At 39.1% G+C, this 24415-nt stretch overlaps 2 protein-coding genes and 2 long non-coding RNA genes across 4 annotated transcripts in view; all 4 read right to left on the bottom strand.

The window, feature by feature from the left end:
• The window catches only part of col9a3 (collagen, type IX, alpha 3), a 25488-nt gene extending 7125 nt beyond the window's left edge, over positions 1 to 18363 (bottom strand). The window contains exons 1-14 of the mRNA XM_020929842.2: positions 18176 to 18363; positions 17376 to 17444; positions 16149 to 16184; positions 15994 to 16065; positions 15860 to 15913; positions 14546 to 14581; positions 14440 to 14463; positions 14276 to 14329; positions 14062 to 14115; positions 13833 to 13874; positions 13702 to 13758; positions 13560 to 13613; positions 13424 to 13477; positions 13185 to 13238 (exon numbers count right to left, since the gene is read on the bottom strand). Of these exons, the coding sequence (XP_020785501.2) occupies positions 13185 to 13238; positions 13424 to 13477; positions 13560 to 13613; positions 13702 to 13758; positions 13833 to 13874; positions 14062 to 14115; positions 14276 to 14329; positions 14440 to 14463; positions 14546 to 14581; positions 15860 to 15913; positions 15994 to 16065; positions 16149 to 16184; positions 17376 to 17444; positions 18176 to 18241 (726 nt within the window). The 5' untranslated portion in view covers positions 18242 to 18363. The remainder of the gene's footprint in view (positions 1 to 13184; positions 13239 to 13423; positions 13478 to 13559; positions 13614 to 13701; positions 13759 to 13832; positions 13875 to 14061; positions 14116 to 14275; positions 14330 to 14439; positions 14464 to 14545; positions 14582 to 15859; positions 15914 to 15993; positions 16066 to 16148; positions 16185 to 17375; positions 17445 to 18175) is intronic.
• Positions 12149 to 12501, bottom strand: LOC129412373 (uncharacterized). Its single transcript, XR_008633679.1, has 3 exons — positions 12447 to 12501; positions 12289 to 12333; positions 12149 to 12178 (listed from the first exon to the last, which is right to left on the bottom strand). It is a non-coding gene; the product is annotated as an uncharacterized LOC129412373 (long non-coding RNA).
• Positions 12587 to 12912, bottom strand: LOC129412374 (uncharacterized). The gene is made up of 3 exons (XR_008633680.1): positions 12865 to 12912; positions 12716 to 12769; positions 12587 to 12641 (listed from the first exon to the last, which is right to left on the bottom strand). It is a non-coding gene; the product is annotated as an uncharacterized LOC129412374 (long non-coding RNA).
• A 580-nt stretch (positions 18364 to 18943) lies between the features above and the next one.
• On the bottom strand, positions 18944 to 22149 carry ogfr (opioid growth factor receptor). The gene is made up of 7 exons (XM_020929895.2): positions 21884 to 22149; positions 21460 to 21525; positions 21301 to 21382; positions 21137 to 21215; positions 20991 to 21057; positions 20729 to 20877; positions 18944 to 20656 (listed from the first exon to the last, which is right to left on the bottom strand). Exons 1-7 carry the CDS (start codon positions 22085 to 22087, stop codon positions 19615 to 19617), a joined length of 1689 nt encoding a protein of 562 aa, XP_020785554.1. The 5' UTR covers positions 22088 to 22149; the 3' UTR covers positions 18944 to 19614.
• Positions 22150 to 24415: the final 2266 nt, after the last annotated feature.

Here is a 24415-nt window from a genome sequence, read left to right as displayed (position 1 = left end):
ATAATAACTGTGTGAATTGTGATAAAACCTTGGCTGTTAATTAATAATTTATTTTTTTATTTTTTTGGTGTGGGCAAATCTGAATGAAATAAATGCAATTTACTTTTGATGATAGATAATAATTGTCACATTTTATATAGTGCTTTTCCACCTTGAAGACACTCAAAGTGCTTTATAAAGAAACACTTTTCCAGGTAACGTGATCTAAACCAGGGGTCCTCAACCCCTGGGCCATGGACTGGTTCTGGGCCATGTGGGCTGCACCTCCTCCCGTGTTTCTCGCGACTCTAAACCAGCGCTAAAACCAGGACTAAAATCAGGTCTAAATTAGGACTAAACTAGGACTAAAATCAGGACTAAACCAGGACTAAAATCAGGTTTAAACCAGGTCTAAACCAGGACTAAAATTAGACCTAAACCAGGACTAACATCACATCTAAACCAAGTCTAAACCAGGTCTAAAACCAGAACTAAAATCAAGTCTAAACCTTGTATAAACCAGGACTAAACCAGGACTAAAATCAGGTCTAAACTAGGACTGACCAGGACTAAAATCAGGAAACAAACCAGGTCTAAACAGGACTAAAATCAGTCGAAACCAGGACTAAACCAGGCTTAAAATCAGGTCTAAACCAGGTCTAAACAAAACAAGGACTAAAACCAGAAAACCAGGTCTAAACCAGGACTAAACCAGGCTTAAACAGGTCTAAACAGGTCTAAACCAGGTTAAAACCAGGCTAAGGAACTAACAGGAGGACAGAAACCAGGACTAAAATCAGGTCTAAACCAGGTCCAGGACTAAAAAGAGGTCTAAACCAGGACTAAACCAGGCTTTAAATCAGGTCTAAACAGGTCTAAAACAGGACTATCTAACCAGGACTAAAACAGGTTAATAAAACCAGGTCTAAACCAGGACTAAACCAGGTTAAATCAGGTCTAAACCAGGTCTAAAACCAGAACTAAAATCAAGTCTAAACCTTGTATAAACCAGGACTAAACCAGGACTAAAAATCAGGTCTAAACTAGGACTGAACCAGGACTAAAATCAGGTCGAAACCAGGACTAAAATCAGGTCTAAACCAGGACTGAACCAGGACTAAAATCAGTTCGAAATCAGGTCTAAACCAGGACTAAACCAGGCTTAAAATCAGGTCTAAACCAGGTCTAAAACCAGGTCTAAACCAGGTCTACACCAGGTCTAAACCAGGACTAAACCAGGCTTAAAATCAGGTCTAAACCAGGTCTAAAACCAGGTCTAAACCAGGACTAACCCAGGACTAAAACAGGATTTAACCAGGTCAAAACCAGGTCTAAACCAGGTCTAAAACCAGGATTAAACCAGGACTGAATCATGCCGGGTGGACCACGTCTCCTCCCGTGCTCCATTCATTCGTGCCTGCTCCGATTCACCGACGGTCCGTGAACATGTTGTCCTGAAACGAGCGCCCACAGTCCCACCGGTTTGCGAAACATTGTCAGACATAAAACTAATCCGTGGCCCAAAAAAATGTTAGGGGCCACTGATCTAAACAACAAACAGGATTCACTATATTAGAAGAAAGTGAAACTAACGCATTAATACAGTTTCCCCTCTGGTCCCTCTTGTGCTCAATCAGATCGACCTTACATTTATTCAATCACATGTTGTTTTATAGCTCAAAAATACCTAGAAAACAAACATTCTGACTGTGAGCGGGGTTGCCTCTCCACAGATCTGACCTGTAACTTCCACAAAGAGAAAGCATTTGACGAACCCTCCGCCAGAAAAGTTACACATTGCACCTTTACGGCTTTTTAACGACGTGTCCCTCGTTCCCGTGCAGTCAGAGTCACATTTTGCTTTACCCATAAACGCCTGCTCGGATCGATGCCTTGACCTTTTCTCTGTACAACACTTTAAACATGTGAGGGAGGCCAGTGTTGGGTTTCCTTTTAGCTTCATGATGATACCAGTAATACGCAGGAAATATGGCAGACACCTCACCAAAAGTGCTTTGAAACACTTTAGATCAAATTTATGTGAAATCCTTTGGTGCCTATTTCCTGGTGAGCGTTTGGTATTTCACTTTTGAGCTGGTGTAAATATACAGCTGTCTTCAAGAGAGATTTCAGATGTTGCCAGGGTTTTTTTTTTGGCAAAAGTTTCATTTTTTATCCCTATATATTTATTTTATTGTATTTTTATTTTATTTTGATATATGTTTATTATTATTATTATTATTATTATTATTATTATTATTATTATTATTATTATTATTATTATTTATTATTATTATATTATTATAAATATTATTTATTTATTACTATTTATAAATATATTATATATATTTTTTATAATAATAATAATAATAAATGACAAAAACAACAGTAGACATTAGACCAGGGGTGGGCAAACTAAGGCCCGGGGGCCATATGCGGCCCTTTAATCTTTTTAATCCGGCCCCCTGAACTTGAATAATAATAATAATTTTCAGTGTTTTAAAAGTCATTTCAATAAATAGTAAATATTGTGGGACTTGAGAGACAGATATTTTGTTATAATGCTTTGTAATGATGTTTAAATATGGGATATTTCTATTACATGGGATATTTTTTTTCTCTTATGAGATGGATTACCAAAAAACTCCTTCCATTTGCTCCAGGTCCGGCCCTTCAATCAAATTTTAGAGCCCTTTGTGGCCCACGAGTCAAAAAGTTTGCCCACCCCTGCATTAGACACTAGAAAGTATCATTGCTTTGACTATAGATGAGATCCCTATATTTTTTATTGTCTTTTTTTTTTACATTTACCAAGGCATGTTCTGTAATTGGCAAAAATATAAAGAAGCGTTATTATGCAAAATTTACTTTTTTGGAGCTTTCTACCATATTATAATGTTGTTCTCTCATCATTTCATCCGTGCACGTTTGAGTAATCTCACGTAGCGCTCTGAAGGGGGAGCGACTTAGTGTGGAGATACGTCAGTACATTGTTTTTCCCCGAGTATAACATTTTCAAAACAATAAAATGCAACATGTTGATCTAAATATGTTATGTGTTAGGAGTTAGTACCCCATAGAAGTGTAATACTCCCTCTTTAATTCTGAGGCAAAGTTTGCAGGAAAGAATTTGTTTGATGGTGTTGTAAAATTTTTATTACATCTGAATCAGAATCTGTTTTATTGCCATTGTCAATGAACCAAATTCACAAACTGGGAACTTGCTTCAGCAATACAGTGCAGTATAAATCAATGAATAATAATAGTGAGATATAAACTAGTCTCAAATACAGGCTTGCAGGCCAAAAGGCTCATCCTCACTCCAGTAACTATGAAAAGGAGTTTCTGTTTTATCCCGAAAGAAATATAGTTCTATTCTACACGTATTCATTTTGAAGACAATACAAATACAATAATAAACTTGACAACAAGACACAAAAACATAAAACAATACCAAAAACAAACCTAAAACAACAAAGCCCCCACCCATAACAAACCCCTTCTCCCCTAGTACTTACACACACACATTTAAGTAAATAAAAATAAAATTAATGTAGTAGTGCAGCATAACCATACTCCTAGACCCCTTATATTTATATTTTGACCAATTTCATTTTCATAATCATTATTTAAAGGTCCTGTATTACGGGAAATGGAGCTTTAAGACATGTTATAAATGCTGTTACCTCCTCAAAAACAGACCTGGAGTTGTGTTTTTGTTTCATTCAAACATGTTTAAATAATCTTTTATAATTAGTTTATCTATGTCTCTAAAGTTCAAGATGCTCTGTTCCACCTTGTGATGTCACGAAGCGATCTGTTTACCTTTTATTCAGTAGAGTTGGCAAATCCAGGGCTGAAATGATCTAGATGATTCTAGTGAAGCTGCATGTGTTGTTTAAAAACACAGTGGAGCATTTTCTGTATTACCACATGACATCACAAAGTGGAAAAGAGTTTTTTCAGTTTCAGTTTGTGAGAAGAGCTCAGCCTAAATATGTTAAGTATTTTTGTGTTAAACATGGAAGAATGAAACAAAACACAACTCCAGGTATTAGGAGTCGTAAGAAAATATTGATTCAGTGATATATCATGATACTTTATGCGTGATTCTTATATTGATTCAAAATGTGTCTGAATCGATTTTTAAAAGTCATGTTTTTCATCAGAAATTCATTAGTTCAATTCAGTGTTCTCATGATTTAAAAATGAAATAAACTGTATTTCCTTCAGTTTTGTTCTCGTGAATGTGTACTCCACCAAAATACCAAAATATTAAACATAATTACTGACAAGTCTCAATATATTATTATCCTTTCTCTTAGTATCAGGATATATCGAGATGTTTTGAATCGTGACAGGCGTATCATGAAGCGTATCGTATCGCCAGGATCATGGCAATGCACTCCCCCGCCACTAGGGCTGGATACCATTAAGAAGCTGCCGATACGATACATACCTCGATACACAGGCCACGATAAGATACATATCTCGATCTGCACTTTTGATTTGATTGGATATATTTAAAAACGATTCGCTGCGGTTCAATAAAAAATAAAGGCTAAGTCATGGCTGTGATACTAGGGATGTTATGATCCAAATCTTTATTATCACGATATGCCTCTCACTGTACGATAATTGTTGCGATATTTTGGAGGGATTAACAGAATTGTACATACGGTGTTTTTTCCTTTTTAAATACCGTGACCTCAGAGTGTCTTCAGAGTGAATCATTACTGCCATATTCCAAAAAATAAGATTTAAAAGTGCTTAATAACTATGTAGTAAAGTAAGTAAAGAATCATGGCCTATGCAGTTCCCTCTTTTTTAATACTTTTAAGTGAAAAACCTTGCAATTCGATATGTTACGATGGATATTATTGCAAGAGTTCTGATGATACGATATCACGATATTTCGGTTATACTAAAAGTCTTAGTTAAACCACATCTTGTGCAAAGTTAATACGAAAACACCAATTTTAATCATCGAATCAGTAAAAATGTCAAATGTGTCGCATGAACGAGTTTCCTTTCACTAAACAAGCGACAAAACTGTAGCAACGTAACAAAATAATTTCGTAAAATATACCAAAAAAATACTCTCAGCGATATATCGATACAGCAGCCCACGGTATCGATACTGTATCCTGTATCATCACGTTAAACTATACGATATATGGATATTTTTATATTTTTACATACGTCTGTGATGAGGAAACATTATAAATTTGACTCAAAAACACAAAAATATCGGCTATTTAAAGTAACATACCTATTGAGTTTACACTACCCTTGATCCTTTATACCTGTACCGCGTTATGTACCATGTTACGCTCTTTAAAACGACATAACATTGCGTAACACTGTACTAAAAATTACGGTTAAATTTAATTCTGCTGCAGATTTTATGGTTTTCAGCTGGAACACTGAAATTCCCAGTCGTTTTACAAATAAGTGCTACTCCTCTTATCTTAATGAGGTAGTGTATCAAGGGACAGAAAAAAAAGACATAATAAAGCCTTACCTTATTCATACCAGAACACTGCAATCTGTGTTTTATGTGAACTTAATTATTACAAATGATATAGTTGTATAAAGTTACACATGGGCTTATAATTACAGAGTCTGGGCGTGCATCCAGGTGTCATTTTCCCCCCATTAAAACGCATTAGCCCCTTCCACGTCCACATTACCTGTCTATTGTTTCTCTATTTTAGCCGTGCCCTTGTTACTGCCCCATAAAGCCCATTAAGCTCTGGCCTGTGTCATAACTCAGGACTGCACCCTCCCCAGGCGCTTCCCTCTCGGCCGGTGTGAAGATGTTGTCACAATCAATAGCCCCTTTTTTTCCGTTGGCCGGCCCCTCCTCGTTTTTACTGCTGTGTTTTTACGGCCGCACACTTAATCTGCACTCCGTAAAAGTCTATACTCGGGCTTATATAGGGGCGGCATTCTTCACGTACCGAGTCGCCGAGTTGTAAACAAATGATTTTTCCAATAGAAGAGAAACCAATCAGTGAGCGTACGCGCTACTAAAGAGCCGGACCAAAAAAGTTTGAAAAATTCGTTGAAGATTTTAAATTTAAATGCGGGAAGAGTTGCTTCGGATGTTGTTTTTGTGCATAGAAAGAAACTAGAATTGTTTTTGTTGTTAAAGCTACAGTATGTAACTTTCAGGATGTAGCACTTCACCTGACAGATTTAAACAGAAAGTCAAAACCTTATTAGGGCTGGGTATCATTAAGAAGTTACCGATACGATACTTACCTCGATACATAGACCACGATATGATACATTTCTCGTTACAGTACATGTTTGATTTGATACGATATATAAAAGTCTTTGCTAAACCATTTCTTGTGCAAAGTTAATAAGAAATATGTACATTTTAATAATCAAAACAGTCAAAATGTCAAATATGTTACATAAACAAGTTTCCTTTCACTAAAAAAGCAACAAAACTGTAGCTCTGTAACAAAATATTTTAGTAAAATATACCAAAAAATACTCTTGGTGATATGTTGATACAGCAGCCCAAGATATCGATACTATATCATCATATTAAACAATATGATATATCGATATTTTGATATTTTTGCACACTCCTATCGTTCATGGAGGATTGATCACCTCGCAGTATTAGGATTCGTTCGCTTGACGGTAGGCAGGTACTTTTTTAATTTAACCAATCGCTGCTATTTGGTCGTGACGTATGTAATGCGTCAACTCCCGTAGGAAGAAGGGCAAATAACGTCTTTCTCCTTGATAAAATTCACCAAACATTCAAGCTTTAAATCCTCGATCTCGGGAATCGTTGTCAACGCAGAATGTCTGTCTTCGTCTGCATCCATCTTGACCGTTTTGTTTACTGTTGTACTGAACTACAAAAGGGATCCAGACACGTGCTTGAGTTTGAGGTCATGGCTTCACGGCTCTTCCAGGATTCTAGTGTATTCTGATTCCTGACCAAGTCGCTGGAGAGAAATTAAATTGAGCGGAGGCACTAGGTGACGCCAGCCTGGCTAGAATGTTATAGCCAAAGGAACAAGACTTGGAAACCACTATGGACTATGGAAACCAGCAGCCTCAGACTTTATGTTAGTTTGTTTCCCATTTGTAGTTAAAATACAGTTTTTAACACTTTGGAAAAACATGTGCGACATAAACTCATTTACTTTTTTATAAAGAGGGGATAGTCTGCATTTTTTATGTTTATTTTTTTCATCTTTCTACCATGTTATAACGTTTCCTCATCAAAAACATGCCTGAAGATGTATGCTTGTATGTTTGAGTAATTTAGCGATCTCTCCCAGACCCTATTCAAATCCTCCTTAACATTATCTTTAAGACTCTGTACAATGCTCCGCCCACAAGCCTATCCATGTCCCCACGCGACAATTCTCCATAAATACACAAAAAAACACAGTAGTGTGCGCGGTAGTTTCATTAGCGGGACGCACGCTGATTGTGTTGTGATGGCGCTCTGTAGGGGGAGTGACTTAGTGAGGAGAGCTTCGGAGTGTTGGGAACAAGAGTGAACAAAGCTGACAGAGTAATGAGAGAGAAAAGAGAAGTGGGCGAAACGACAGAGTTAACAAGACGAGAGATGAGAATGAGAGGAGATAAGAAATATAGTAGCGATAGAGCGGTGAAGGGGAGAGGAGCAGGGCAAGAGAGTGAGATAAGGAGCGAGAGAACAAGGCGATAGAGAAAAAAAGAGAGAGAAAGAGAGATGTGGGGCTTCGCGGGGGGTCTTCTAAATTTCATAAAACAGGTGGAGGGCAGCAGATGAGAGTGTGTACAGGTACAGGCCTGTTGCATCAGAGCTCCTGCTGCGCGCGCCTTTTGTGAACCAAATGTCGATTTAAGCCGGGCTCTGATCAGTTGTCAGGGTGAATGGACCGTAACAACACCGTGTCATTCGTCTCTTCAACCGGTTATTGCATTTTAAAGGGTCACTGTGGAACTTTTCTGTTGGTTAATGAGTATTTGAATGTTTGTTTAGAAAGCAGCGTCCCAACAAGTCAGTCAAATCAGTGTAATGCTACGGATAAATGATACTTTGCAGCAACGTGAACATTCAACATCAACTTTACCTGCGAGTGTGATGCTAACTAGAGGCACTGCTCGGTCTGAGGCTTGGTTAGACTTTATTTTTTTTAGGCTTTATTTTTACATAATTTGACCAGAAAGAAGTGACTTAGCTGGAGCTACAGGTGAGCTCATTTGCGACGTTACGTAAGTTCAGTTTAGTCCCTCTTCGGCTTTTTGTTGGACATCGAACATCGAAACTGGACCATTGTTTAACTTTTGCTACGATGATGATCAAGTCTTTGGCCTCAAAACCGAGTCAAGTCCCAAGTCAAATACAGGCAAGTCCAAGTTGAGTCTCGAGTCACTGGCCCATAAGTCCAAGTCAAGTCCAAGTCGGCTGCTTTGAGCTTCAAGTTATTTTAAGTCTTTAAACCAGGATTTTTGCAGTTTATATGAATTTTAAGATAAATTGTACTTAAGAAGTCATAGTATATTTATATGTGAGTATTTATAGAGCATGTAAGAGTTGTAGAAATGTTATTTTTCTCCTTTTTAAATGTCTTGACAAGATCTTAGAGTGAATTATTACCATCAGAATAGAAAGAATTCGGATTTAAAAGTGCTTCCCAAGTCTTCTTAAGTCCAAGTCAAGTCCCAAGTCATTGACCTTCAAGTAATTTTTGATGTGTAACATTTAAGTGTATTTTCTTTTAGGATGCCTTTTTGACATCTGGCAAAGGGACTACCGATGCAAATGAGCTCTTATCAGCGAACTCGGGCACATTTACATTGTTTTGATGTTGATTAATGTGTATTGTCCCTTTTCAAATAAATAAATAAATAAATAAATAAGTCCAAGCCGAGTCCCAAGTCTTAGTCCATTTTATCAAGTCAAGTCTCAAGTCCTAAAAAATAGTTGACTCAAGTCTGACTTGAGTTCAGACTTGCAAGTCCCCACCTCTGCCAGAGACGAATGAGCTCGGAGGTCAGCAATTTTGATGAAATGAAATAAAAGCTATGGGTTTGAATCTAATCCAGTTGCTGCCCAGCCAGTATTTATGCGGGTTGACGTAAACGAAAACTTTTTTTGAAAACGATGCTATGTGCATGAGGTTATTTTAGAAAACAGACGGAGGGAAATAATCGTTTCTCAATATCCCCGACTCTGTGTAAACGTGACCGAAATACAATCAGTTTTCCTGAGGTAAAAAACAACATACAGATAAACATCATTGCTTTGACTGGAATCTTCCCCAGTATGGCATTTAACATAAACAGAAGCAGATTGCACCACCAGGCCATGTTACATGTTACAGTCAGATCTATGGAGCAGTGAGTGCGTATACATGCACATCAATAACCCGGTTATTAGCCATATCCCGGTTATGTCAGTATTCGTGTTACTGCGTTTACATGCGCACTGAGAAACCGGGATACTCATATCCACGTATACATGATCAAATGGAGTATCCCGGTTTCTTGACATAATCTTACAAATGCGCAGGCGCAAAAATTTACTTAAATCAATTTCATAAACCAGGAAAAATACAAACCGTGAGCTCCTTTAGCATAAGAAGCTAAGGAGCTACGAGATCTCCCACAATCCACTGTGCAGATTCTTCATTAAAATCTTCTGCATAAATAAACTCAACTTTACAACATATAAACCATAAAGACTATAGAGCTACATCAGCCCGTTTGATCAGATAATTCAGCTGTGATCACATTTGTTTACGTTTTACAGAAACGAAACTTAAGACCGTTTGGCTAATTAGCATAAACTGTTAGCGGCGATAAAAACAACTCGCTCCTTGTGCCGCTGATGCGATCAGTTTCTTTTGGACTAAATGACACGACTCTGTGGATTATGTGTGTTATTTCTGTGACAGAAGAGGCGCTAATGATGGTAAGTGTGTTCCGTGTGTATAGAGTATAGGAGATAGTTCATGTTTTAGCTTTTCAGCGTCACACGAGTGCAGGTCGTACGAGTGCAGGTCGTACGAGTGCAGGTCGTACGAGTCGTACGTGTGCAGGTCGTACGTGTGCAGGTCGTACGTGTGCAGGTCGTACGTGTGCAGGTCGTACGTGTGCAGGTCGTACGTGTGCAGGTCGTACGTGTGCAGGTCGTACGTGTGCAGGTTTAGCGCAGCTCTTTATTTTACAGTCATTTCACTCGTTTGGTCACTTTATTTATGTTGGTCAATTTATTTATGTCACTACTGTTGTGGTGAAAGGCTGGAAAGTGTCTTTTGGACGCATGCGCACTCAACTTTATGTTGCAGTAACCGGGGTACTGCGTTTACATGCCACAAGTATCCCGGTTACTATCGGAATAAACCAGCTACAGTAACCCGGTTTCTAATAACCGGGATACTGCCATAACCGGGTTACTGAAACCGGGTTACTGCGTTTACATGCACCATCAAGAAACCGGGATACTCAAAAAACCCGATCATAACCGGGTTATTGATGTGCATGTATACGCACTCAGTGACCACCCTCACAATGAAAATAATCCCTCAGTGGTCCAGGTAGGTGATCCATGGGCGTGTACTCGTCTATGTGCTCTTATACTAGTTTTAGTATCGATTTTTATCCGATTTTTGATACTTTTGACAGTCTAACAAAGCGATAACGTTTCCATGGAGACGAGCAGATGGCAGATCCCCCCCTCCCCTCCCGCCAGAAAAGTTCCACAGCGCACCTTTAATATCAATTCTTTCTTTTTAATACACTGTCGTCTACGGTTCCTCTCCTTGTGTCTCCTTCCGTCTGGCTGCGTGCTCTTTCACTCCTCTCCCATCTGCTCTCACTGTGTCAGAAAGCAGCCATTTAAAATTCAAGCAAATCTCTGGGGTGGCTGCCTTCGACGGGCCAAAAACGAAAAGCCAAAACTGTAAAAAAACACGGCGCGTTTTACAGTCACTTGGACCTTTTTGTGTCTGTGCTGCTTCCAGACTTTTACAAGTTAGCTTCCCTTTTTATTTGAGCCTAATCTTGTCACTGGTGCGCTCTTGTAAACTCCCCTGATGACAGCAGGAGATGAGATGCACGATTCAAATTCAGAATCAGAATTTTTGGAGAGAAATGTTTGTGTTTTTTTTGACAGGCAGCATAACGAAATGATTGATTTTGAGGAAAACAGCAGTGGGTTTGCAGATGGGGTGTGAATAATTTTGGTTTTGGTGGATGAATGGGAGCGTTGTATGGCCAGGATAATCAGGGTTCATTGAATAGGCGAAGAGTAATTAGGCAAAGTGTGATTTGAGCTGCAGATGTTACATGTTAAAGCTTTTGTGGTGATTACATTTGAATGTTTTTCAAAGGGAAAGATGAAAATGTGGTGTTGTTTTATTTTTTTGGTGTGGGTAGAAGGACGCGGTGTTTCTCAAACGGGGGTCTTTGGTGCTGTGATTTTTACTTTTAATTAGTGCTGAAGTCAAAACCGCAATAAACGAGACCAAGACCAGACCGAGACCATAGGGTTCAAAGACCAGGACGAGACCGAGACCTCTGAGAGTCGAGACCGAGACTTTTAAAGGTCGAGAGCGAGACAAGACCAAGACCAGGGTCCATCGAGACCAAATCAAGACCATTTTTGTCATTTCCTATATTTTTTTTATATTTTACAGTCATTTTGGCACATATGTTTTGTTAAATCTATCTCCATTCTATCTGATTAATGTTATTTTAATCTTAAAATAGGCCAATCAAACTGTGCTACACTGAAACACTCTGCGCCCCTTTTTTGGGCCCTCACCCACAGTTTGAGAACCCCTCCATTAAGAGAACTTCCACTGGCATTTTACAGAAAACAACTTCAAAGTGATTCAAATGAATTTTTTTCAAGTTCATAACATTTACAGTTTACATTTTCATGACATACCTTGGTGGCGAAACCTTGAGTGAAAGACTTCAAGTCAGGACCTCAGTTCAAGCACCTTATCTTCTTTATCGTGTTTGGGTCGGAGGATGCTACCCTACTGGCCTAGGCGGTAGGTTGTTTGGGATAAGCCAATTCACCTGAGGAAGAGACAGTTTAGTAAAAACACCCCAGAATATGTAGTGTTAATAACACTGAAATCTCCCCCAAATTCTACAAGATACATACAGGAATACCTGGCTCTCCAGAGGGTCCCGTCTCACCAGTCTTCCCTGGGTCTCCCTTTTATCATAAACAAAAGAGGAAACAACAATTAACACTTTTAAACACAACTTTAAAATTTCTTAAACCATGTGTCATTTTTACATGTTTTCATTAGCATCTATACTTACAACTTCTCCTTTAGATCCCTTTGCACCAGCTTTTCCCTGGAGCCCCTGTAAAAGATAAATATAAAATGGTCAGTGTCTACTGTAATTGAAATGCTGATTGATCTAATGCATTATAATGATAATTAAATTGATCACAAGCTAAAAATATCATTTCTTACAGGAAGTCCATTTGGTCCTTTCTCTCCGACTACACCATGGCGCCCAGCATCGCCCTGAAAACACAACAGACACTAACTTAAGGACCTGCTTTATAGAAAAGGCATTTTTCATTTAATCTCAGAGGAAACTGTGTGTCTTGCCTTCTCTCCATCCAGTCCTGGTGTGCCATCTTTGCCGTCTCTCCCTGGAATACCCTGACGACACGAGACAGGACTGTTACAAAGGTCAGCTGGACATTGTGCTATTTGTATGTCAGGCTTATACTCACAGGCTCCCCTTTAGGCCCAGGCCCTCCAGGTGCTCCTTTAGGACCAATTTTACCCTGAAAGTGTCATATTTTGTTATTCTTCTGCATAACATAGACATACTATATACACAGACATGTACTGTATATTAGTGCTAAGACTGATTACTCACCATCTCGCCCTTTGGTCCTCTGAACCCTTGTGGCCCTTTCTCTCCAGCGTCGCCCTGGAAGCATCAGATGAAACATGTACAGCTATTCATTTATAGGACCAACCAATATCTTAACTGAAGAGCTTATGCACAATAACATTATAATATAAATAATATAATAACATTACAGTTGTGCTACAAACAGAGAGGAACTCACTGTTTTTTCCAATGAGGCCAGCAGCACCAGGTTTGCCTCTGAAGCCAGGCAACCCCTAGGGTCAAGGAAAAGGTCAGTCTTAAGTCTTTTGTTTTATATAACATTAGGCTACAATAGTACTTACTCTGTCTCCCACTGGACCCATGGGCCCCTGCAGCCCCCTCAGACCCCGTGGGCCCTTCAGGATGACATTTCAGAATGAATATTTTATATAAAGAAATTAAGATGTGTAATAATAATAATAATAATAATAATAATAATAATAATAATAATAATTATAATTTATAATAATTATATAATAATAATTAATTATTATTATTATTATTATTATTATTATTATTATTATAGAGTGTGTGTGATCACCTGCAGACCCACAGTGCCTGGAATACCAGGGGGCCCTGGAGGACCAGCGTCTCCCTGCACAGGTGAATTAGGACTCAGGTGAGAATCACAGACAAAGACTGTACCACATGATAGTCACATGACCTCCTTCACTCACCTTCTCTCCGTCCTTCCCAACCTCTCCTTTATCTCCTTTGTGTCCAGTGTGACCCTGTGGGCAGACACAAACACCAAAGATCAGCATTCTACAAGAGTGAGTATATTAATGACATTTGTCAAGAAATATATATTGTATTCACCTTAAATCCTGGCATTCCAGGTGGGCCGGGGGGACCAGGGGGGCAGATAGCTGGACACTGAAAACAACAATTATAAATACATTGTTTTATTTGTTCTGTCTTACTATAGTGTATAAGTGCCAGAAACTTACGAGAAGGTCACCATTGAGATCTTGAAGTGTGCCTGGGAGACCCTGAAGTTGCATAACAGAAAGTATAAGTCTCAGAGCTTTTCCTAGCTAACAATCATCTCATTGAACCATTCATAAAATGAATGAAACCATGCAACCACTAGATGGCAATAAAAGCATGTTTGACAAAATAGTGTAAATCAGTGAAAAATATATATGATAAAATGGGAGTAAAAGAAACTATAATTACAGGAGGGCCATCAGGACCAGGTGGGCCGGGAAGTCCAGGAAGCCCCTCGGGACCCTGTCGGAACAAATGTGAAGATCCATTGGACATTTGAACTACGACAAAATACACAACTAAACTGACTGGTGAGTAATAACTGCCTTGGCCTTTACATACAAATGCAACATGACAAATAAAACAAAAGATTGTAAATTACATTTTGTTGAAAAATACTCACAGTAGGCCCCTGTGGTCCAAGACCGCCTGGTAGGCCATTAGTTCCAGGTAAACCCTTAAAATAAAACATAGTTTTGTTTTGGGGCACAAGCTCATATAAAGTATGACTTCAACATCAAATTATTTGATATGTTTGCAAATTATAGTTCAGAGCTGTGTACTCACTGGTGCTCCTGCTCTCCCTCTGCCCTACGGAAGACACAGGAAGGTGCATTAAGTCACAGACATCAAAGTCCACATTAGTGCTTTTGTTTTTTAAGGATCTACTTACCGGAGGCCCGGCTGGTCCAGGAGGTCCTGCTTCACCCTGTGAAGAGATATCAGAACATTACATAAGTAAGACACTCATTACCTTTATTATTAAAATTAGCAGCAAGTCAAGGCTACTCAAATTCATTAAAACTAAGCTTATATATATAGTTATTGATAATATTGTGCTTGCTTTTTTGCCCCATTAAACAAATTGCCATAATTTCTGCATTGAACCACCCACATTATGCTGCTTGTTGTATTCATGTTAAGCTTTCCTCTTGGTCTGAGTCTGTGTTGATTCCTCACAGCTGTATTTGAGTTGTCTTTGAGGTGAGAGCTCCAGAGAACCCAAATAAATCCTCTCAGCACACTGATCTCCCCACCTTGCTACAATCAGACTAGTACTAAAAATTCGTAAAACCTTTTTTATTTAAATTTTTTCCCCATAAGTTTGAGTATTCCTGTCAGGTCTCTGAGATAACAGTCTGCTAATCAAAGTAATTAGGAGCACTTGTCGACACACTTGCTCATTAGTCTAAGCATGAGTTTGATTGTCTGGGCTTTATCTGTCTTGACACTAAATATGCAGCTTCACAGTCAAGATTCCTGGGTGTTTTTCCTAACATGTGCTCTACCAGGCTAATAATAATGGGTTGTCATACTAATATAACAGTCATAACATAAGAGACACTTGCTATAATGGTGGAGGACGTGGAGGACAAGTGAAATTTATATGTTTTGTGCAATAACAGAGCCTATCAAAGCAAAAACTTTATTAGCTTCTAACTAACTAAAACTAACAAAAAACAAGCGCACATAACTCCAAGGAGGTGTGGTATTATTGAGTCTTATAAGTTGTCAGGATAAGTAGTTATTTCTTTAAAAACATCAGCCTGCGCAGGAACAGAGGTGTAAATTAGCATCCGTGCTGTAATGACTTGCCATAACTAATGTATTACTGTGCACTGTCCTTTTACAAATGTAAAATCATACCACCCCAGTAAATAAAGATTTTTCTACACCAATAGTGTAATATTGGCTCCTAAGTTTCCAAGTTGCAGAAAGTGCACCAGACCAACTCCCCATTAAACTCCCCATTATCCTTTTGTCTGTGGATAATACCTGTTCAGTACTAGACCAACATACTTCATCCCATGAGATTCGTTGGAGGCGGTAGGCATTCCGGTCCGGATTAGAGAAAATAAATCCAATTGTAATACCTCATTAAAAGTATTTCCCCCCATGAGGCACAGTTGGACAAATCTGGGCTGACAGTTAGACTTCACCTCGTCTCTATCTTATTCCCCTCACTAAAACCTGTCTGTTCACTTACAGCTTCTCCTGCAGGTCCATCTTTTCCGGCTGGGCCATCAGGACCAATCATACCCTGAAGAGACACATTACAGTATGATAAATTTAAAATGGCCTCCATAGCTTTTAGTGTACATTTATGAATTATAAACATACATCCACTCCAGGAAGTCCAGGCAAGCCTGGTTGTCCTGATTTTCCGGGAATCCCAGCTTTTCCTTTGGGTCCCTATAGAAATATAATAGAATATCTACACATTACTAATCCTAAAACAAATGATCCACTGGACATCACTGAAGTTAAATACTTACTGCTTTCCCTGGTAGACCAGCAGGGCCTGGTTTACCCTATAAGACACAATTAAACAAATGCATTTAAGTGATTTATTGTCCAAAAGGATGTACTGAGCCAATAAGCCAATATTCCATGTTTGATGCAAGATGTTAAGCTTCTGCAGTACCCAGTGAAGAATAAACATGGCTAAATTGACCCAGTGGTGGTTGGTCACATGATAGACGCTCCGTTTGGCTTGGGGAAAGGGAGGGGGGTTAAAGGTGTGAGCTGAAACTTGAGATGCTCTCACTGGGCTGGGGAATGTATGAATGGGCCCTCTGTGTCCCTTACAGACTTACCAAAATATCTACTATTAAAAGGTACAAATGCTTCCCTCGAATGGAACATTTCAGTTCCAGAGTTAATATGTTAATTGAAATTGGGAGCTTAGTTTAAGCAATGACTCACAACTGTAAACCGATTGCCAAAATGGGATTTTGCATAATCTAATTTGCCAGTGTTTTTAACTGTTATGATTTCAACAAATTAAAATAGACATTTGCATCTGAAATGTTGTATCTTTATTATTTAACTCATTTACATCAACTACATCAATTACACCAATTACAAGTCCTGATGAATACCATATATGGTCAATACATGTTGGCTTTGGCCATTTAATTGAGGGCCTTTTAACTATACTTTTAGTCAGGTGACTTTTACTTTTCCTGGATTTCGTTTTTTTTTTCAAAGTTTTGATTGTTTTTTATTCCGGGAGTACATTCTACCAGTTTTCACTGATTGGAACACCTGTAGCAAACAGCCACATTTTTGTTTTTCTATAGTGTGAAAGTCATTTGATGCTCATAAATACAATGAAACCCTGCCCATCTGACAACATGTTTTTTATTTAATACTGGGGGAGGGCAGATGGGAGGAGTCACTCACATAAAAATACTACACCTGCACACATCAATTTCATTCAAGCAATGATTTTGTCAATAGAGGCATAGGAGCATCCAAGACACACATCTCAAATGGCACTTACAGATTAGATCTGAGTGTATGTAAACATAATTATGATTACATGTATGGATTATGTTTGTGGACACTTTGAGGAGATACACGCACAAAGAATTTTCTATACTTTTCCATACATAAAAGTCTGCATTATCAGATCAGTGTTTTTTTTTTTCTCGTTTATATTCATTACATCCACCGCCAGAGATTTAAAGTACTGGCTCAGAGCAGAGGGTGTAACTCACGTCTGTGCCATCCTTTCCTGGAGGTCCTGGGGGTCCTGGCTGCCCAGGGGATCCTCTGGGCCCAGGCCTCTGAAAAAATAAATAAACCAATTAACCTTGTCTTATTGAAACCGTAAGAATGTGTAAAAAATCTATATACATTATGATCATATTCACTAATGCACAGTGTAATTAGCTGCAAGCAACATAATAATATGCCTGTACCAACTGTTTTAAAATAGAATTTACACATTTTCACCGCAGTGAACAATTTAACTTTATGCCAGATGGATAAACGTCCCACATAAAGTCCAACAATCACTTTGACAGCCAAGCAAACATAAAACATTTGTAAAACTAATATTTAGGAGTTAATTATTTTTTTCTGGTTTATCATTTCTGGCTTTCTGTTTGTATGAAAGTTCGGCTAATCTTATGCGTTGCCCCAAACCTGGAGCTGAATGAACAGAAGCGGCATTGTGCGCTGGCGCACTGATCTCCAGTGCGCGCATTCCACAGGTTCAGAGAAAACATAACCCCATCTTACTAGGCTAACGTGAGCGACGTAGCCACCTGCACACAATTATAATGCATACAATGTAGTGAATAGATGTATACATGTAACATAAATGTAACATGCCACAAAACTATCCAATCAGCCAATTATGCTCTCTCCGATTCGGCCGAGAGCCCCGGGCAGTGCAGTGCAGTTGGAATCCAGTCGATTAATTGCTGTAGTCTATTTTGCACTGTGAATTCCAAAAGTTAAAAGGAAATCACCGAAGTTCTGTTGAAAGTCTGTTGCGCATCACCGCGCTTACCTGTGCGGATGACCACGTCAAGAGTTGGCACAGTAGAAGCACCCAGAGCGCGGAGAACCTCGCCATAGCTCCCGCTCGCCCTCACAAAACCGATTCAAAGAAATACGGCCAAATCCCCGGTACCCGCTCCACAGTCCCCCCTGCACCCGTTACGGAGAGTCCCTTAACGTCGCAGCGTACAGGTCCTGAATGGCGTCCTCCTTGGTACCAGATAAGCCCGAGTCTCCAGTCGAAGGGGCTGAACTCACAGCGGACCGCACACAGGGGCGAGGGGGGTCAAAGTGGGACTGCTGAAGGATGCACCGAGATGAGGGGAACCATTTCGGACATAAGTGGGCAGAGCCAACGTTTAGGTATGTGGCCTTAGGAGGGGGTTTCTCACAGAGGAGACAAACAAGGTTTACTAGAGAGTACTGTACACCCATTAAGGCCTAGTCTAGACCCTCATCACAATATCGCTGGACGCATCACTGTCACTCAGCTTTGTCAAATAGCAAAGTGAATGGGCAATCTTAACACTCCATCTCTTCAGTCTGTTCAAAGAAAGATGAAATCCTCCTCCACACTCTCCCTCTGGCTTCACCAACTGGCTCCAGCTAAAGCATGAATCACACCAATACATTTACATCAGTTTACTGTTGGTAAAATAGAGTTGAGAGTTAATTGTATCCATTATAACAGATAAAGGGCTGTAGATCAGCTTGCCCTGTTGAGACAAAACCAACTTAACAAAGATTTTATAAAACAATATAGCTTTTAATTCTGCTTGATCAATAGCCAGATGTTCAGCCAAGAAAGTTTCATTTATAAAGAATTCAGCATTTTTGTAAAGTTATTAACATTTCATTATTTAAATACTACAGCTTACAACATGGAAAAAATAAGTGCAGTTACAAAAATGCATCATGAAATTTCAAGACCAAAATCATTGCCCTGGATTAAAATTCTTTAGCTATTCTCATCTCAATATACAGCAGATCATAAATGTCAGCCAAGTCTTTTCAGTTCTGCTTAAAAGACATATACTGTACCTATATATTTTACAATCAACCAGTCTTGTGACATTTTTGGCACAATTTTAACAGATAAAATTTCCCCAATCTGTAATGGAACATATTGTGCAACAATACTTACCTACTTAAATATAGCTTAAATCATGACATTCAGTCTTTAGTTCATAACATTGTGTCTAGCAGAAATGCAGTCAGACTATTTTCTTACAGTAAAGAATGTAACTCTTCTAAATGTATTCGAAGTGCAAAGAGTAGTAAAGTTAAAAACGCTATCAAGTATACATTATTGAGAACTTAACGTAAATCGGATCTGATTGGCCCTTGAGAAAATTAGTTCAATTTCATAGTCCTTTTAAAGTGAAAAATGTATAAATATCTAAGCAGAGATAAGGCCAAAAGGTCTTTCAAAGTCTGTCCTTTCACTATTCACTTATTCGTTCCGTTGACGGCTTCCTTGCTATTGATTACTAAGTCTGCAGATGTGTTGTGCCCATTAGAAGGGCTTGAATCAGTATCCATTGGCTCAGATTCTTTCCCGTTTATCTGCTCTTCCGCTGTTTTGTCGCCACTGCTTTCTGTTGACCCATTTACAGCCGGCACAGTTTCTTGCGACATCTCCACTACTTCATCCTTGTCTGTTGTCGGATTATACTCAGTCCGTGGGATTTTTTCCTCTCTTCCTGACAAAAGAGAGGCTTTGGGGGTCTTGAGTGGCGTTTGTTGACCAGCCGATTTATTACAACCATTTTTAACTTCTTTCTGAGGTGAACCATGATCCCCATCAGAGTCTGCATCATCTTCTCTCTTTTTCTTTGGTGTTTTTTTGATCTCGCTGTCTGTTTGCATAACACCGTCTGCTTCCTGGGTACTGTCCTTCTGGTCTGAGCTGGTTTCAGTTTTAGCGTCTTCATTTTCAGCGCTGGGCGAGTGCTCCATTCCTTCATCATCCGTGCAGTCACTTCCGTTGCTTACGATGTTGTTGTTATTTTCACCGCAAGCATTACCATTTTCAGCAACTTCATCTTTTGGGTCAGGAGATGTTTCAGATTTTATTTTGTCATTACTTGTTTTATCAACTTTTGGAGACTTTATCTTATTATCCACATCTTCTTTTGTGTCCATATCTTTACCCCTAGCTCGTGAATCGTCTTTCCCTTCACCATTCCCAACGACATCTGACCGCTTCTCAGCTTTTCGGAATTGTCTCTGAATTTTCCTGGGACACCACACAAATTTATCCTTTGGCTCGAAGTGAAGATAGGCATAACGCACTAACTCTTGGCGTTTCTGCTTGTCCAGTACAGCAAACAGGAAGTAGTCCAGCACACTTCTTTTGACACTGCTCAGAGTCTTCTTCACCAGAGTCTCCTCCAGAAAGAAGCGCACAAGTGGGGCCTGATAGTGCTCAAAGCCGAGCTCTCCCAGGCTCTTCAGAATACGGGTGATACGCAGATTGTTGTGCATATTCCTAGAAAAAACAAAACAGGATTCAGTCTGAGTACAAGTGCTAGATTTAAATTCTGACAAAACACAAACTCACCGCTCAAGATTTCCAAAGCGTTCCTTCCAGTTCTCTGCTCGCTTCACTTCACCTGTGTCTTTGTCGACCAAGCGGATACCATAAAACCCCAGCATAAGTTCATAGGATTCAACAAGTCTCTTTTTGGCGTCCACACTCTTCTTGAAGGCCTAAAAAACACAAGTCAGTTACTGAGGGGATGTTTAATGTGTGGCCTGCAAATAAAGGAGTATACCAATATCTGGTTTTCTGCAATGTTTGCCAAGGCTTATTCTAAACTGACCTCTATCTCCTTCCTGGTAAGCTCAGAAGCCATGTAATTGACTCCTGGTTCTCTCAAAGGGAAAAGCCTAAAATTAACAAATTATAACAGTTACAAAAGGCTTTTGAGTTGTGTTAAACTGCCAAACATAATATCACATGGCATACCACTGAATATATGAATGAACTCTCTCCAGTCTCTTGTAATCATTTTTCCATTCCTTCAGAAATGAATCAATGTAGACATCTGTGTGTGACAAACATTCAAAATATTATTTACTTTCAATTATATAATGTGTCATATACGTGTAGTAACAAACAAAAATAACTACCATCTGGAGCTGATGGGGATTTATTCAAATAAAATTGCAGATTGTTCATTTTATCCTCGGGGCAATCGTCATCTGCCAAGTTCTGAGTAAATCAACAATCATGCATTTAGAAATTGCAGTTTAAGTCAAGATTACAAAAAAAAAAAAGAAGTAACTCACTGGATATCCTCTTCTGTAGTTTTGCATGTCCTTTGCTGCTCTCATGTTCCGGGGAGTGGGGTGCCACTACAAATGATCAGATATAAACATAAGTGAGAATACACTTGTTAAGATGCCCCAATACCATGACTACATCTGTATCGGGCAATTCAGTTACAGTCCAAATGTGCATACATTTCAGTAAACAGACATGCGTTAGTCAGACCTGCTTGTTGAACCACACATTTATGGAACAGTAATATCTTCAGGCTGAAATCAGCTGAATGTGTGCTAACATTTATGCTAGTCAGCTAGCCTAGCACAGCTAACATTAGCTTAAGAGTCGTGGGGATAATAGCAACGCCTCCGTGAGTTGAATATGGAGAACTTTGCACAGACGAACAGAAGTGAAGACCTTATATACAAGCGTTATTACATCACGTACGTTGACTAGTGTCCAGGATGACTTGTTTTTGTCTTGGTTTGACCGCCGGGGGAGGCTCTCTCCAACCGGGTCCTCTCCATCACTCTCGGTGTCCCACGTCGAGTCGTACTCGCAGACACAGTCGTCCTCCATAACCGAAAAAGTCTTTGCAAACGTACGGAGTAAAAGAGACCTGCAGACGCGTCTGGCTCGGGTGAATGACATGTACGGCGTTAGACTCGCTTCATCCTGAGGGGAGACTTGGACGGCCCTGAGCTCTCGTGCTCTTCCATCGCACACAAACGGCACCGGGAGCGCGCGCGTCGCGGCTGCAGCACTGCTGCTGCCTTCAGGTGCACCTGGGAAATAACGCAACCAGATTTGAAAATTGAAAATCCTTCATCCGAATAAAATAACATAAAAACAAACATTGTAATGTTATACACATATGGCTCCATGCACACAACATCTCTCAGTATATATCAGAGGAGCAAAATGAGTTTACATCACAAATGAGCTCAGTTAGGTAGAATAATTGGTCAATGAATTATTATCAGACGTCACGCTATGAATGCATGATATGCATACCATTAATGTTAATTATTAATTAATACGGTTTACATATTTAGCACAGGAAACTAAGAAACTACCACTCCTCTCACATTATAGTTGCAGCATAAAAGGGAAAACCATTTTAACTCATACAAAAGGGCATGTATTCAATTTTGCTATTTTTTCCCCCAAGTATTCATATTCTATGCAAAAATAACGTTAACCTCAGATCAATTTTGTATCACAAAAATAGTTCCTAATAAGGTCTAATACAATCCACTTGTTCCTGAGAGGGGAGTGAAATGCCCAGCATCCTCCCCCGCTGTATTTGATCAAAGATGTGTGACTGCTTAATAGCTTCTTTCATGTCCATCACTTGCCACTAATTGGTGACATGACTTTTTTATGACAGAGTCTTCAAAATTGCAAGGTATAAATAGTAGCATGCTTTATCACAGGGGACTGGGTGTTGAATGGCCGCTGGTGTGGGTTTCTATTTTTGGTCTTAGTTACTGTGGAAACCAGAGGGCTCTGCAGGCATCCAGTATTTGGTGTTGCTATTTAGTGCCACTTCTTCTTCATAAAATAGATCCACCGATGTTTTATCTGATGATTTCACAGTAGATAATGGTTTCATCTGAGGTGGAAAATCAATAACTGGAGCTATTGCCACTGCAGTTGTGTTAGTAATTGACAATGTAAGGGCACAGCTTTGCCTTATGCAAGTCTATCCACCAGTACATTGGTTTCGTATTTTTTTATCCTCTTTGTTGTGCAGAAAACAGGACAAGGGAACAAGTGAGGGATTGTACCCATCTAAAAATTAAAATATATATCCACCCTCAAACATTGCAAAAATAATGCAATATAATAATAATAATGCAAAGAATGATAATAATGCAAAGGATGTTAGTCGACAAATAAAATAAACATTTATACTTTTTTCTAAAGTAAAACACAAACAAACTAAAAAGCAGTTTTGCTGTAAGTAATATAAGACCATGTTTCAAATGATCAAGGCAAAAATGGTTAAAGATTAAATATTAAATAAATTACCGTGATTGTATTATACTGACTGTACTGAAACACAACAAAGAATCATGTATGGCTTACGTTTTTATTTTTACAACCATACCACCACAACAAAACAATGCATTTTTAACTCACAAGAATTCATTAGTGAAGGTTTATAGTCATTTACATTCAAGTCAGGTGTAACACAAAAATATCAACAGTTTCACTAATATAATAATAGGAATAACTTTGTATTAAACTTGCATAATAATGTCTTTGTCTTTGAACTTGTGTTCATTTGTTATTGCTCTCTGTTATGTTCCTGAGCTTGTACCTGGACTGATGGCTGAGTCTATGCTTGAGGTTGCTCTCTCATCGGAGGTGGAAGTAATTGATTTATGGGGGTCTGGTTTGATGCACAACAGGGATGGAAGTGTGCTGGTTTAGCCACTTAACAGAAGCACAGGCCACTTAGATGCGCCCACTGCTGTCTGAATGAGGAGAACAAGAGCACAAGTTAACCTGTCTGCCCCACCTGATGTGACACTACAGTCCTGCATTACATCATCTGTCAGTCACAGTTATAAATATGTTCGTTTTACATTGTTATGAGACTGTGAGGCTTTGATAAGGTATGCTATTGTTGTTGATGAGGGCAAATCTGGCCTCTGCATTTGACCCATCCTTCAAAGACACACGGGCAATCTCTCAGAAGTAGATTCATGCCCAATTTAATTTTGAGACAGGATCCATGGAAGGTTATTTGTTGTGAATATGTTTTTTATTACCTAATATTTATGCAGTTTTAATAAACTATCTTAGGCTTAGCATCTGCTAGCCTTTAAGTAACCATGGCAACCTACAGAACGTGAGCTACAGATTTTCCAGAAGCAGGCCTACGACACTGTAGTGAAGATTGCTTCTTTGCTTTTTTCTCTTTTATTTTTATTCTCTTATTTGAAATAGGCCAGAATTTCTGAGTTTTTG

The sequence above is a fragment of the Boleophthalmus pectinirostris genome, unplaced genomic scaffold, assembly GCF_026225935.1.
Source record: "Boleophthalmus pectinirostris isolate CB_2022bp ecotype Guang Dong unplaced genomic scaffold, ASM2622593v1 HiC_scaffold_8, whole genome shotgun sequence".
Classification (NCBI taxonomy): domain Eukaryota; kingdom Metazoa; phylum Chordata; class Actinopteri; order Gobiiformes; family Gobiidae; genus Boleophthalmus; species Boleophthalmus pectinirostris.
Note: the sequence above shows the minus strand (reverse complement) of the source record. Positions and strands in the feature narration are given on the sequence as shown.